The 11,697-nt window shown below is 48.9% G+C and overlaps 2 protein-coding genes across 3 annotated transcripts; one reads left to right on the top strand and one right to left on the bottom strand.

Moving 5' to 3' along the window:
- The first annotated feature begins 468 nt into the window (after nt 1-468).
- TAF13 (TATA-box binding protein associated factor 13) lies at nt 469-3,429 on the top strand. Of its 2 annotated transcripts, none has more exons than XM_064466699.1 (4): nt 469-622; nt 853-931; nt 1,463-1,560; nt 2,072-2,328. In XM_064466699.1, the coding sequence occupies exons 1-4, from the start codon at nt 596-598 to the stop codon at nt 2,198-2,200; spliced, it is 333 nt and encodes a 110-aa protein (XP_064322769.1). In that variant the 5' UTR covers nt 469-595; the 3' UTR covers nt 2,201-2,328. The 2 variants fall into 2 exon arrangements, with proteins under 2 accessions (XP_064322769.1, XP_064322764.1); XM_064466694.1 differs by lacking the exon at nt 2,072-2,328 and adding an exon at nt 2,567-3,429 and having other exon boundaries at nt 476-622.
- Nucleotides 3,430-4,136: 707 nt separating this feature from the next.
- NEPRO (nucleolus and neural progenitor protein) lies at nt 4,137-9,725 on the bottom strand. Its single transcript, XM_064466673.1, has 9 exons — nt 9,635-9,725; nt 9,297-9,451; nt 8,459-8,535; nt 8,227-8,358; nt 7,806-7,883; nt 6,523-6,884; nt 5,709-5,770; nt 5,050-5,300; nt 4,137-4,600 (listed from the first exon to the last, which is right to left on the bottom strand). The coding sequence occupies exons 1-9, from the start codon at nt 9,723-9,725 to the stop codon at nt 4,207-4,209; spliced, it is 1,602 nt and encodes a 533-aa protein (XP_064322743.1). The 3' UTR covers nt 4,137-4,206.
- Between the last annotated feature and the right edge of the window lie 1,972 nt (nt 9,726-11,697).

The raw sequence follows: 11,697 nt of genomic DNA, 5'->3' as shown, positions 1-11,697 counted from the left end.
GAGCTTCAGTCTGGTAGTATGGCACGCTTTTTGCAGGGGGTAGAGAGGCAGCAGCCCAGCCAGGGAGCAGGGACTCCACCAGACCTACCCCACGTTTCCTTCCCTTCACCAAACCATGCCTCAGGCAAGGAGAGCAAGGGTTTGTCCGCTCTGGGAAGTGGTTACAGAGCAAGCTGGTTGCTGTCGGCAGAGAACTGAAACAAAGACTAAGGTTTACACCTACAAAGGAGAGTTAGACTTTACAGTTTTTTGCCCTTGCAAGCAGCAACTACAGCCAGCTTCGCGCTCACGGCGAACACCAACCAGGCCCCTCCCTGGACGCGGCCGCAGAACCTTCCCGCCGGCAGGGCGGCCGCCTCCTCAGAGACGCCCCCGCAGGGGCGGGTCTCCGGGGGAGAGCGAGAACCAGAGCTGGGCGGGGCAGCGGGCCCGGCACCCGGAATCCGCCGGCAAGGGGAGGAGGGGAGCGGGACAGGACCGCCCCGGCCCCCGCCCTCCACCGTACCGCAACATGGCGGCCTCCCCGGGCGGGCGGGGCTGAGGAAGCGGAATCACCTCCGCCGCGGCCGGAAGGGCCGGGCGAGCTGTGGCGGCCATGGCTGACGAAGAGGAGGACGCGCCGGTGAGTGCTGGGGATCGGGGCCCCTGGACGGGACGTTCCGGCCTGTATCCCAGCGGCGGCCGAGCAGCCATCGTCTGCCGCGGGGGGCGGCTGGTGGCCCAAGCCTCGCCCCGAGCCGGGGCGAGGGGGGTAGCGGCAACGGGAAGGGGAAAGGGACAAGGAAGGGGAAGGGGTCCCCCGCTGCCCCGGGCGTTGACGGCGGCCTCTCCCCCTCCGCTATACCCGTCTAGTTTGAAGAAGATGCGGAAGAAGCCGGCGGTGGCCTGGACGGTGGGCAAGGCAAGAGGAAGAGGCTGTTCTCCAAAGAACGTGAGTGGAGCCGGGCCAGAAACGCCTGCCCGGCGCTGACGGGTCACGGGCCGCAGGGCTCCCTGCGGCTTGGACGGACGATGTCCTTCCCCCAAACGTGGCTGAATCTCTGAGGAGCCAGCTATGGAGTTCCAAGACTCAGCTTTCCTTGGCAAAACAGCAGCTATCGTGCTGTGCCCTGGCTGAAAGTGCAGAAAGCTGTCATGTAGACCCCCATAAAGATATTGCTAGCGCACCCTCTGAACCTAATGGTGCCAAAAGTCAGTCATGTTGTCAGTGTCCAGTATGCTAAATGCATATTTAAAGAGCCTGTCATCAGATGTGCTTTTCTGTATATACAGCACTAGGCTTCTGTTAGCTTCTGTCTACCTGCTTATTTCCTGTATGTTTGCTCAAGAATTGTCCTGCCCAACAGACAAGGGTGCCATCCTGGCGCATGAATGCATAAGCTGGTGAGCTCTAACTAGGTGTGTGCTGCTGACAGTGCTCAATGGATGAGAGAAGCCTCATGCTGGGTGTTTTTTTCTGCAGTACGATGCATGATGTATGGATTTGGGGATGACCAGAACCCGTATACAGAATCAGTGGACATCCTTGAGGACCTGGTAATAGAGTTTATCACAGAAATGGTAAGTCAGCTCTAGACAACATGGCCAAAATGTCCTCACTAAGACTTTAGTCTTCTGAAGGTTAATACCTCTGACTCAAATACTGCATTATTCCAGGCCCAAAACTGATACTACTAGGAAAAAGCTAAACTTGAGACTTTGTTCTTCCAAGATTAAGGCAAAATTTATGCATCTTGCTCCATGTGGATTTAGAACAGTGTCTGAAGTCCTTAAGTAGCAGTTAGGTTAGTATTTGTGGAGGGGGAGATAAACGGCTGACTTTGGGTCTCACTGTGATATCACTGTATGTGGAACAGACAAAAGACTAGGCTCAGCTTTGAAAGCCTGTTGACTTTTTGCAGGAGTCCCAGTGTCTTTATGCATATGGGAATGTAGCTCTGAGCTACAAAAGAAACATGAGCTTCTGGGGCCTGAAGCCATCACTCTCCCAGATATTTGGATACTGTTTGAAAGTTTATTTTTTGAAAAAAAAGTTATTCCTACTGTTTGTGGATCTCCTTTCTTTTGAAAGGGTGGCCTTGCCTTCCTGCATCAAAATGCCCTAAGCTGTCCCCTGATACAGGTACTTTACATTGCTTCCAAGTTCTGCCTGATGCTGTTCACCTTCAAGCACTCTGCAGGTTGGGTGTCCTACATGTAATCTGATTTTAGTTTTGCTGTCACTCCTGTTAAGTGGATATAGTGCTATGTCTGCACATAAGTGACAGGCAGCCAGGGACAGCAGAATAAGTCCATGGCTTACTGGGAATCACAGAATCTCAGGTTGGAAGGGACCTCAGGGATCATCTAGTCCAACCTTTCTAGGAAGAGCAGAGTCTAGACAAGATGGCCCAGCACCCTGGCCAGATGACTCTTAAAGGTTCTCTTGTGACTAGGATGGTGGTGCCAGATCCTGCAATGTCTTACTTTTTGATTATAAAATTACAAGAAATAAAGTGGAGTTGAGAGCTTAAAGTAAATTAAGGGGCAAAGGAACCCTGCTCACTTTCCTCTCTTCCTCTAACAGACACACAAGGCCATGTCAATTGGGCGGCAGGGTCGTGTACAGGTTGAGGACATTGTCTTTCTAATCCGCAAGGACCCTCGGAAGTTTGCCAGAGTTAAAGACCTCCTAACTATGAATGAAGAACTGAAACGAGCCAGAAAGGCTTTTGATGAAGCAAATTACGGATCTTGATTCTGTAGAGGCTGCACTGGGGCATTACTTGGGCACCTACTGCCCAAAAGGAAGGAATATCATGTTTTGTTTGGAGGGGTGATTCAGGATGGGGGTCACTGCTGGGATGCCTGCCCTTGCTCCCAGCCTTTTCAGAAATGTATTCAAGCAGCTGAATGTCATCTGAGTATATGTGGTATACTTAGGTATTTTATACCATTTTATGAATGAGAAAAGAGCTCTAAAGATTCTTGTAATGGCAGCAAGTCTGAAGTAGGACTGTGTTGAACCAGAGGACTGATGAGGGGTTATTCTCTACAACTTTCAGTTATCACTGGGCATTCCTGTGACTGGAAACCTAGAAAATGGATCTTGATTAACTGGACAAAGTCTTCAAGGCCTAACTACTATAGAAGTTCTGCTATTTGCACTGTGCATGCTCTTTGAATAAAACATTTTTAAGTTTGCGCCCATTCCTCATAAGTAAACTTACATTGATCATTCATACAAGGTGCATAATATAGGGGTTTTAGCACTTAATTGGCTAGGATTTTTTTTTATTCTGTCCCAATGGGCACAGGTCTTTGGTTTTTTTACCAATATTAAGCCTAAGAAATGGAAGTTGACCTATTCCAGATTTACTTGCACTTACAGCCTTAGCCTTGCACGTTAGGCAGGTGCTCTACAATAAAGCAGATAATTCATGTTTTCCATTCTGAGGCAATTTTTTTCTTATTACTTCCTGGTGATCCTGAGCTGGGGACTTAGTTACAAGCAAGAGCCTGGCAGAAAGCACTAAGCCCAGTGCTTGTTCTAACATTTTCATTAATTCATGTTAGAGCTGCACCTTACATTGCCAAGCAGGCAAAAATTGCACTTAGATTAAAAAGATTTCACAACAGTGAGAAACATGTTCACCAGTCAAGAGTTTAGTGTTGCAGGCCACAGCTGTGCTTTTCCTGATTTCTGGAGCAGCTCAGAAGGCAGCAGGTTTACTCCTTAATTCAGGACAAGGGTAACAAATGCTGAACAGCAATAATACTGCAAGTCAAGGCCGCCCCTTGTACAAGCAGCACAGAAGGAAGGGGATAAGACTGCTGCCACTTTTCCAAAAAACGAAGTCTTTTGTCTTAAGCAGCAGTAAGTGATCAGCTGCAGCCTTCTACCGTGGGTGGTAACTATTTGCACTGTGGCAGAGGCACTTAACATGTGGTCAAGCAATAGAGAAGGTACACTGAGTAAGGGTAACTCAAAGTCGCTGTTTCTGGACAAGGCTAGGTAAAGGGATGAGAACTATTCAGCTGTTCAGAACAGCCTTCCATAAAAAAACCAAACTACCACCCAAGCTGTTTTACAAAAACATAACAAAACAGTTGCAACTTTCTTAGCAGAATTCAGGGCATGAGTTATCAAGACACAGTAGGATTCTGAGGGTTTTACTTAAAAAAAAATTGGAATTACTTGACCTCTTTCCTCCTTGCAGTCCAGGGTCAGACACCCATTGCTGCAAAAATAGAATCAATATCCATGTTCTCAGTAGCTTCTTTCCATGCAGGACAAGTGCTTCCTTCCCTCAGCAGATGCTTAGGGGTCTCTGCTGTGCTGAGTTTGACACAGCCTGTATCAGCATTGGAACATCCTTCCCAACTCAAAGGCCCATCCTGGTAAGCTGGGAGGATGAGTGATGCACTGTTCTCACAGACCCCAAAAAGCTCAGGTTTTTGCCAAAGAGTCTTCAGAGTTCTCTTCAAGCGCACAGATGATTTGATCCTCCTTCGACAGAACCATGCCCTGAGGTACTGCTTTGGCCAGCATGCACTTTGTGACCCATATAGGAGGCATTTACGGACAGATGTTTTGACGCAGAACAGTTTTTTCTTCAAGCTTAAGGGGAGAAAGGTGCACAAAACATAACCAAATCTCTCCAAACCCCAAATGAAATAACACGTTAGCAGCTGATGAAGTTATTGGCCTTCGCTACCATTTTCCTTGTCATAGCAAGGAGGTACAACAGCACCTTGTACAATAGTAGCCAGGGCATTCTGAAGAAAGATGACACCCCTTGCATCATATAATTGTTACCATTAAACATGCATATGATTTAAATTGCATTTTCATCCTCCCGCATAAGTATTTGTGCATTTGTTAGCCTTTCACAAATGAGTGAAGCTAAAGAGTGGCCATGTCAGAGCATCTAGTAACCTGAACTAGTGATCCTGTTTGAGTTTAAAAAGAATGGGGTAGACCACTGTGTTTCTCTACACTGTAGCAAAATACATAATATTAAAATGTAAAGTGTCAGATCCAGAAACCCCACACCCATGCAAAATTACCTGCATCCTTGAGCCTCCACATGGTGCAGCCGGTTGCTTTTCAACAACTTGTTACGCAGAAAATAAGCTTCTGATTTGAATTTGTTGCCTTTGCACCACAGAATAGCTTTTCTGAGTGCCTCTGACAGTTCCCCAAAAGATGTAGCTGTTTGGACCATCTGTACAAGAGATGCAGTATGCTGCGATTTTGCTATACGAGAGGAAAGCGATGCTGACTTTGCTTTAAGAGGTGTTGATGCAGTGCTTATACCCTGAACAAAGAATAATAGAAATAGTTAGTCTTTTAAAAACATAACACGCCTCTCTGCTGGAGAGGAGCACAATACCGAGGTTTTAGTGAGAACATTCCTTACTTCCTAAGGAGAAAGTGGAAGAACAGTCTTGTTTTATGGAATACAAAAAGAGGCAGATAATTAGGATTTGTATTCCTGTCTACTACTGACTTGCTCTCTGGTCATTTCACTTGTCATACCAACAAATGCACAAATTCCTAAGCAGAAATCAGTGCTTTTCAATGCAAAGCTTCCACGCTAACTTGGGTTGTTAGACAAGCAAAAATAAGGCAGGGAAAGGGGATATTTTCAATTAGGAATAACGTGTTTTGAGTGTTAGGGTCTTTAAAGTTTAAAAGAAGTATTCTTAAATGGTACCACACAAACCTCTTGTGTTGGAGGTCTGGATGGTCTAAGTAAGCTCTTCACATCAAACCCCAGGTGCTTCCCTACAAAGAGAGAGGAGAGTTCCTATTATGAAGTAAAGGCAGTTATAAGTCTTTGCACAGACACCCTGCAATGCTTTGCCCTGCTGAGCTCTCAGAACTCCTGCCGTCTCAGCAGGCTCCCACCTGCACTCAACATTTCCAGGCAAACTCAAGGGGACTATGCTCATCTTGCATGGCAGCTGGCAAGGGATGAAGAGGATGCAGAGATTTACAGAGGGCTGCCAAGGAGAACTTAATGGGTAAAAGCTTCATGCAAACACCTGGATGCCTGCAGTCTCTGGCCATGGGCTTGACTGCAGGGAAAGACTTGGGCACAGCCCAGAACCAGCAGGCACAGGATACTTGCATCCTGTACTTACAACCTTATCTGCTCTTGTATGGACTGCACACAGTGCTCTTAGCTTCCCTTACTATCCTTGGGCCCCATCTATGCAGAAGCAGGAAAAGAAAAATAACTATTTACAGGACCTGTATACTGCATTCATTACCTGCTTCTCTCCAGGCTGTATCATGTCTAAAAAAATAAAAAAATAACCCAAAAACCAAAACAAGCTCCCACAATACTGACATTATCCACAGATTTATACAGGCAAGGGTACATGCAGGATTCTTCTCCTCTTCCAAGGACAGGAGAGAGGGGAGTTTGTACTAGAATAGCAGCAGGTAGTAGAAGTGCTTGGCTCTGTTGGACAGAAGTTTTGCTCAGTCTCTGATATGTCAGAAGCCAGTACCACTGTGGCACAAGGCTTTACCTCTGCTGGCTCTGGTCACCAGAACTGGCTCTCCGATGTCTGCAGGGCATGGGATGCTACAGTTTTTCACAACACTCATGCAGGTTGCAAAATTTCTCTTCTTCCTATCCTCTGACATTGCCTCTGGCATTGTTTGGATGAGCTTCTTCAGCCATATGGTAGGTTTCTTTGTTGTAAGCATTCTAGCCTTTTGCTTCTTCAACTCAGAAGACACATTAACTCCAAGGAAGTTACTGATATCAGAAGGGAAGGTAAACCCCTTGATGTAAGGCATCTGTTGGGTCTCAGATACCAGATGAAGTGTTGTCAACAACACGCTGTACAAGGACACGAGGCTCTGCAGTACACACCTATACTGAATCCTGAAGAGAGAAGACAGAAAGGGATGGAGTCTCCACTAGCAAAACCTTGTGCTCACAGAACAACTCAAGCGGAAGAGCTGATGGAAGAGATTCCCAGCTGCCCTTTCCCTTTTTCCCCTCAATACAAGCTTACCTTTTTATACTCCATCACCATGCTTTTCTTAATACTACTCTGAGTTTTAAGAAACTGTTCAAGAACCAAATGTAGGAGTGACCTGACTAGTAAATCCCTGATCAGGAGCCCTCTGCTTCCCTGGAGCTTTGCTGAGAGCCACACCTGGGGCTCCTCAGGTTCTCAGGTCATGTCCAAACTATTTGACATGAGGTCTCCCCCCAAAAGCAACCTGTACCAACTCAGGACAATGGTGCTAGAACTGATGCCGTATAATTGCCTGCCCTACATTTACTGGCGAGACATATTTCTTGTGCCAAAGAATGTTCTACTGAGTTCTGCACAATGCTGTTACTCCTTCAGCTTCAGACAACAGTTACTTCCTTGTACTGAGAGAGACCGGAACACTGATTTCCCTGGAAAACTCAGCAGTGTTACAGAACAACTTTATCCAAGGCTTTCCATTTCAGCGTGAGGCAGGACTTACCGCTTGCTGCGGAGAGTACCAGATGCCAGTGTTTGTTGCAGTCTGGCATTAACACCGATTTTATTAATGCTACATAAAGTTTGCTATGAACCAAGAACAAAGCCTTCCATAATAGCATGTAAGAAGTCTCTCTCCACTTACACAACTCTTCAGGTGCTAGAATCAAGTCCAAAAGGATGGAAGGACCACCCTCCTCCTCCTCCTCCTCCTCCTCCCAACTGAATAAAGCTCAGTCAGCAGCCAGGCCTAATTACAAGCCCTTCTCCCTGACAGGCATGTCAAACAGACAGACAACAAACAAGACAGACTCGAATACACAAACCATAGCCGGCTCAACAACCCCGAAGCCACAGTGTTCAAAAGTATGAATTCTTCGGAGCAGAGATGTTTAACGGACAAACTGAAGATTACACCAGTTAAGGATAAAAAATAAGCAGCATGTAATGAGATTCGCTGAACATACCGACTAGAGGCAACTCACAAGGCAATATCCTGGATAATTTGGGAGATGATTATCCAAACTTTGGGTTGCTCAAGGCCGGAACAGCAGCCAGCCAACAGCCTGAGGTTCCTACATAATAACTTGAAAATAAGATGTTTGGCTATCAAAGGAACTTCAAGTTGCATCTATGAATTATACAGGTGAGTCCATCAGCAGTGCAGGGCCTACAGCAGACCACGTTTTGGTCTCACAAGGTGCTGCTGGTGAACTCGAAGAATGTTTTCGTGGTGAAAAAGGATACAGAAAAGCTTTACAGCAACAGTCCAGTAGCCGTAATATGAGCTTGCAACCTCCCAACACCTTCAGAGCCACTGTTTCCAGCACAGGCTGGCTGGGAACTAAGCACTCTGTGTGGGCTTGGGATATATTTTTCCTGTGTTGATACAAGGATAAGGAGATGGTTATGATTCCCACTCTTTAGCTCTGCAGACTGAGTTAATGGATAGTAAAACATACAGGATCATGACACTTACTTGGGAATCAGTCCTGCCAGAATTTCAATGCAGCCCACCAAGTTCATTTTCCATAGGCGCTTCAAGCATTGTTCTACCTAGAAAGAAAAGAAAACTCCTTTGACTGGTATTTTAAGACATAGGAATGCCTCAGTCTAAGAGCCATCGCTGTATTAAGTGACACCTTCCCCTTATCAATTTAACAGGATAAATTGCAGGGCTGCACAATGGAATGTTCTGGTATGTACCTGTATCTGCACTATGATGAAAAAGATCCCTTTATCACACTACTGTGAATATGGAATTAAGAGCCAGACAGCCCATTGTTAATTGGCGCTGCATGGTTTCCCCTGCTCTATACAATGGCCTTTGGTATTGGCTTTCAAGAATAAAACTACATAAACAAATCTAGAAGGTAAGAACAATTCCCGATGTATTTTAAAAGTTATTTGAAGATAACGACAATCCGTTTACTGGAAAACTGGTAAGGAGTTAACTTTTCATCTTAAAACAGAAAGTGCCTAATAGAGTAGCCTAGGATTATTCTTCCCCCACCTATTGTTATAATTGCTGTATTACTCATCTATTCAAAGGTACGTAATTGTACCTACTTCAGGTCTCAACATAAGCATAAAAGACCGAGTATTTGTTCCACTGGGCTAGAAAGCGGAAATTACACAGAGCTGGGAAACTCACTGAACTAAACCACGAGGAGGCTTACAGGCGACAAAACCGCCCCTACTCCGAAATACTTTTTGCACAATGCTCCGGGCATCAAGCTCTGCTGCAAAGGCCTCTCGGGGACCGGTGGCTGAGGGCCGGGGCGCAGCGACCAGCTGCCGGAGGGGCCGCTCCTCACCTGCTGCAGGGCCAGGTATGGCCGGTGCCGGAGCAGCCTGCTGTGGTAGGCGTAGAGCACGGCCCGCAGGAGGCGTCCCTCGGCGGCCAGGCCCGTCCCCGACAGCCGCTTGCAGGTCACGTCGCATCGCCGCCGCAGGGCCGGCAGCCCCCTCACTGCGGGCGGGAGACGGACACCACCTCAGTGCCCGCCGCCCGCCCACAACGGCCCCGCCGCCCGCAGGCACCGACCACCCCACCGACCGCCGCCGACGCCGGCGTCCCGGAGCGGCGCCCCGGAACGGCTTAGAAACACCCCCAGCCCTCCTCGGGCCCGCACCCCAGCCTGGCGCCCGGGACCTGCAGGGTGTTTGGCCGCCAGGGCCACCGCCGCGCTGCTCGCGGGCCACGGCACGTCCAGCCGGTTCCACGCCGCCTCGGGCGCCGCCATCTTCCCCGGTGCTGGGGCGGCGCCGCGCAGGGCAGGAGGGAGGCCGAGCGCGGGCGGGACCATGCTGGCGGGAGTAGGGGGGGCGCGGGCGGGACCAAGTCACCCCGGCGAGGGGAGGCCGGCTGGCGGCGCGGGGGTGCTCGCTGCGGGGCTCCCCAGCACCCCACGTGCCTTCGCCCCTTCCCCGCACGGCGTTCCGGGGGCGCTGCTGTGGGCCCGGCACCCCACAGCCGCGGAAGGGAGGCTGCCGGGCTTCCCCAGCCACCCGTGGCCGCGGGGAGCTTCCCGCCTCCCTTCTGGCAGGGCCGAGCCTGGCAGCGGGGCCCGACCCCGGCAGGCCCCGGGTGCGGCAGGCGGCAGTGGGAAAGCCCCTCTCAGGGGCCCGGCCAAGCGCATGTCCTGGCTGGTGCCCGGGGCAGGGTAAAGGCTACGGGGCAGCCCAAAAAACACGCCCGAACCGTGGGCCATCAGGCCGTGCTGCCTGTGAACACCCACCACGTGCTCCGGTCATGCCAAGGCACGCTGGCCTGATCGCCTCTCCGAGGACTGGGGCCAGACACTGACACGCTGCCTTCCCAAAATGTTGTCAATGAGAAGGGATGGAAGTAGAAGAGTTAAATTTTTTAAATGTTGCAGTTCTGCAGTGCCTGATTCAGGAGTCTGGGCTGTTCAGAGCCAGTGCAGCAGCAGCTGAGGTCCCCTGCGATGCATCACAGGTGCTGCGGCAGCGTTCTTCAGGGGATGACCCCTATCACAAGCCGTGCCACCATCCCCTCCCATCACGCACACAGAGCCCAAAGTGCAAAAAAATCTGGGTAACTTCACACCAGTAGCAATTTGTATCAGCATTTTGAACAAAGAATGGCTTTGCTGCCCTTATGCTGGGTGCCCGCCTGGCCTGGCAGGTCACTGCATGTGTTGCTGTCACCCCCAGCTGCTGGGATTTGCTGTGGCAGGGCCAAAGGCTCAAGGCCAGGCAGGAGTGAGGCCTGTGGTGGATGCAGGCACCCTGTGGCATTGATTGATGTAATGTATTAGGGCTCCCAGAATAGTTTCCCAGCAAATGGATTGAATTTTTATAGTCTTCTGTGAGTCCTTCTCCCTTGAGTATAAGACATTATTTCCTGCCTCCTTCTCTCTCTGCCTGAAGTTGAATGTACTCTTTTCTTATCTGCCAGCACCAGTATCCCAATTAATATATTTGTTAGAAACAACAGGGTTATATTGAGCATGATTTTTGTACAGTCTTACCTTCACTTTAGGTTCCATTTTGTTGTATGCTTTCTGTTTTCTTTCAAGGAGTCTCATACAAATACAGATTAAAGTGGTGTCCATTTAAGAAGATAGAGCAAAATTGGTATTAATGATCACACCTGTAGGGAAGAGAGGTGAGAGCAAACCAGGAGGCAGAACTGATAAAAGGCTACTATGAGCACTTGCCTGCCCTGGCAAGCTGGGTGTTAAGCTTTCTGAGCTAGGAGTGGAGATGAGAAGTAAAGGTGAAAATGGAGCTTCCACGGTGTGAGCAGAGAATCACAAAGATTTCTCTGGCTGATGTTCTGAGATGTTTTGAACACCCTATAACCGAGGAGCAAGCCTGGGCTATCTGCTTTCAGTGTTGCCGTAAAATGGAGCAATTGGCTCAGGGGCCGTGCCCACCGCTTCATTCTGTGTTCATAAAAGGTCCTGGAAGCATCTTTATCCATGCTGATGGTACTGCTTCCTTCAAGGTGTACCACAAGTCCGGTAAGAGCACAGGTGGCTGTGGATGCCAAGGGCTGTTCCTATAGCAAGCTGAAATGTGGGGATGAAGTAGGAAAAGTTTTTTTTCTTCCTGCCTTTTCCCTGCCCTCCCCCCCTTCTGTGTATGTTGTTGTGCAGCTTTTCTACTGCCTATATTTAATTTCAAATGACTGTAGATGAGTGGTAATACAGATGTGCGACCTGCTAATTTTTCTAATAGTGCTCTAGC

Source organism: Phalacrocorax carbo, chromosome 1 (assembly GCF_963921805.1).
Source record: "Phalacrocorax carbo chromosome 1, bPhaCar2.1, whole genome shotgun sequence".
Classification (NCBI taxonomy): domain Eukaryota; kingdom Metazoa; phylum Chordata; class Aves; order Suliformes; family Phalacrocoracidae; genus Phalacrocorax; species Phalacrocorax carbo.
The sequence above is the reverse complement of the archived record's forward strand: the minus strand, read 5'-3'. Positions and strand labels throughout refer to the sequence as shown.

Bases quoted from the DNA above. Each gene is read 5' to 3' on its own strand.
- TAF13 (XM_064466694.1), top strand. From the start codon at position 596: ATGGCTGACGAAGAGGAGGACGCGCCG. The intron at 623-852 runs GTGAGTGCTGGG...ATACCCGTCTAG, and splicing joins ACGAAGAGGAGGACGCGCCG to TTTGAAGAAGATGCGGAAGA. The intron at 1,561-2,566 runs GTAAGTCAGCTC...TTCCTCTAACAG, and splicing joins TAGAGTTTATCACAGAAATG to ACACACAAGGCCATGTCAAT.
- NEPRO (XM_064466673.1), bottom strand. From the start codon at position 9,725: ATGGCGGCGCCCGAGGCGGCGTGGAACCGGCTGGACGTGCCGTGGCCC. The intron at 9,452-9,634 runs GTCCCGGGCGCC...TCCCGCCCGCAG, and splicing joins GGCGGCCAAACACCCTGCAG to TGAGGGGGCTGCCGGCCCTG. The intron at 8,359-8,458 runs GTAAGTGTCATG...GTATCAACACAG, and splicing joins CTGGCAGGACTGATTCCCAA to GAAAAATATATCCCAAGCCC.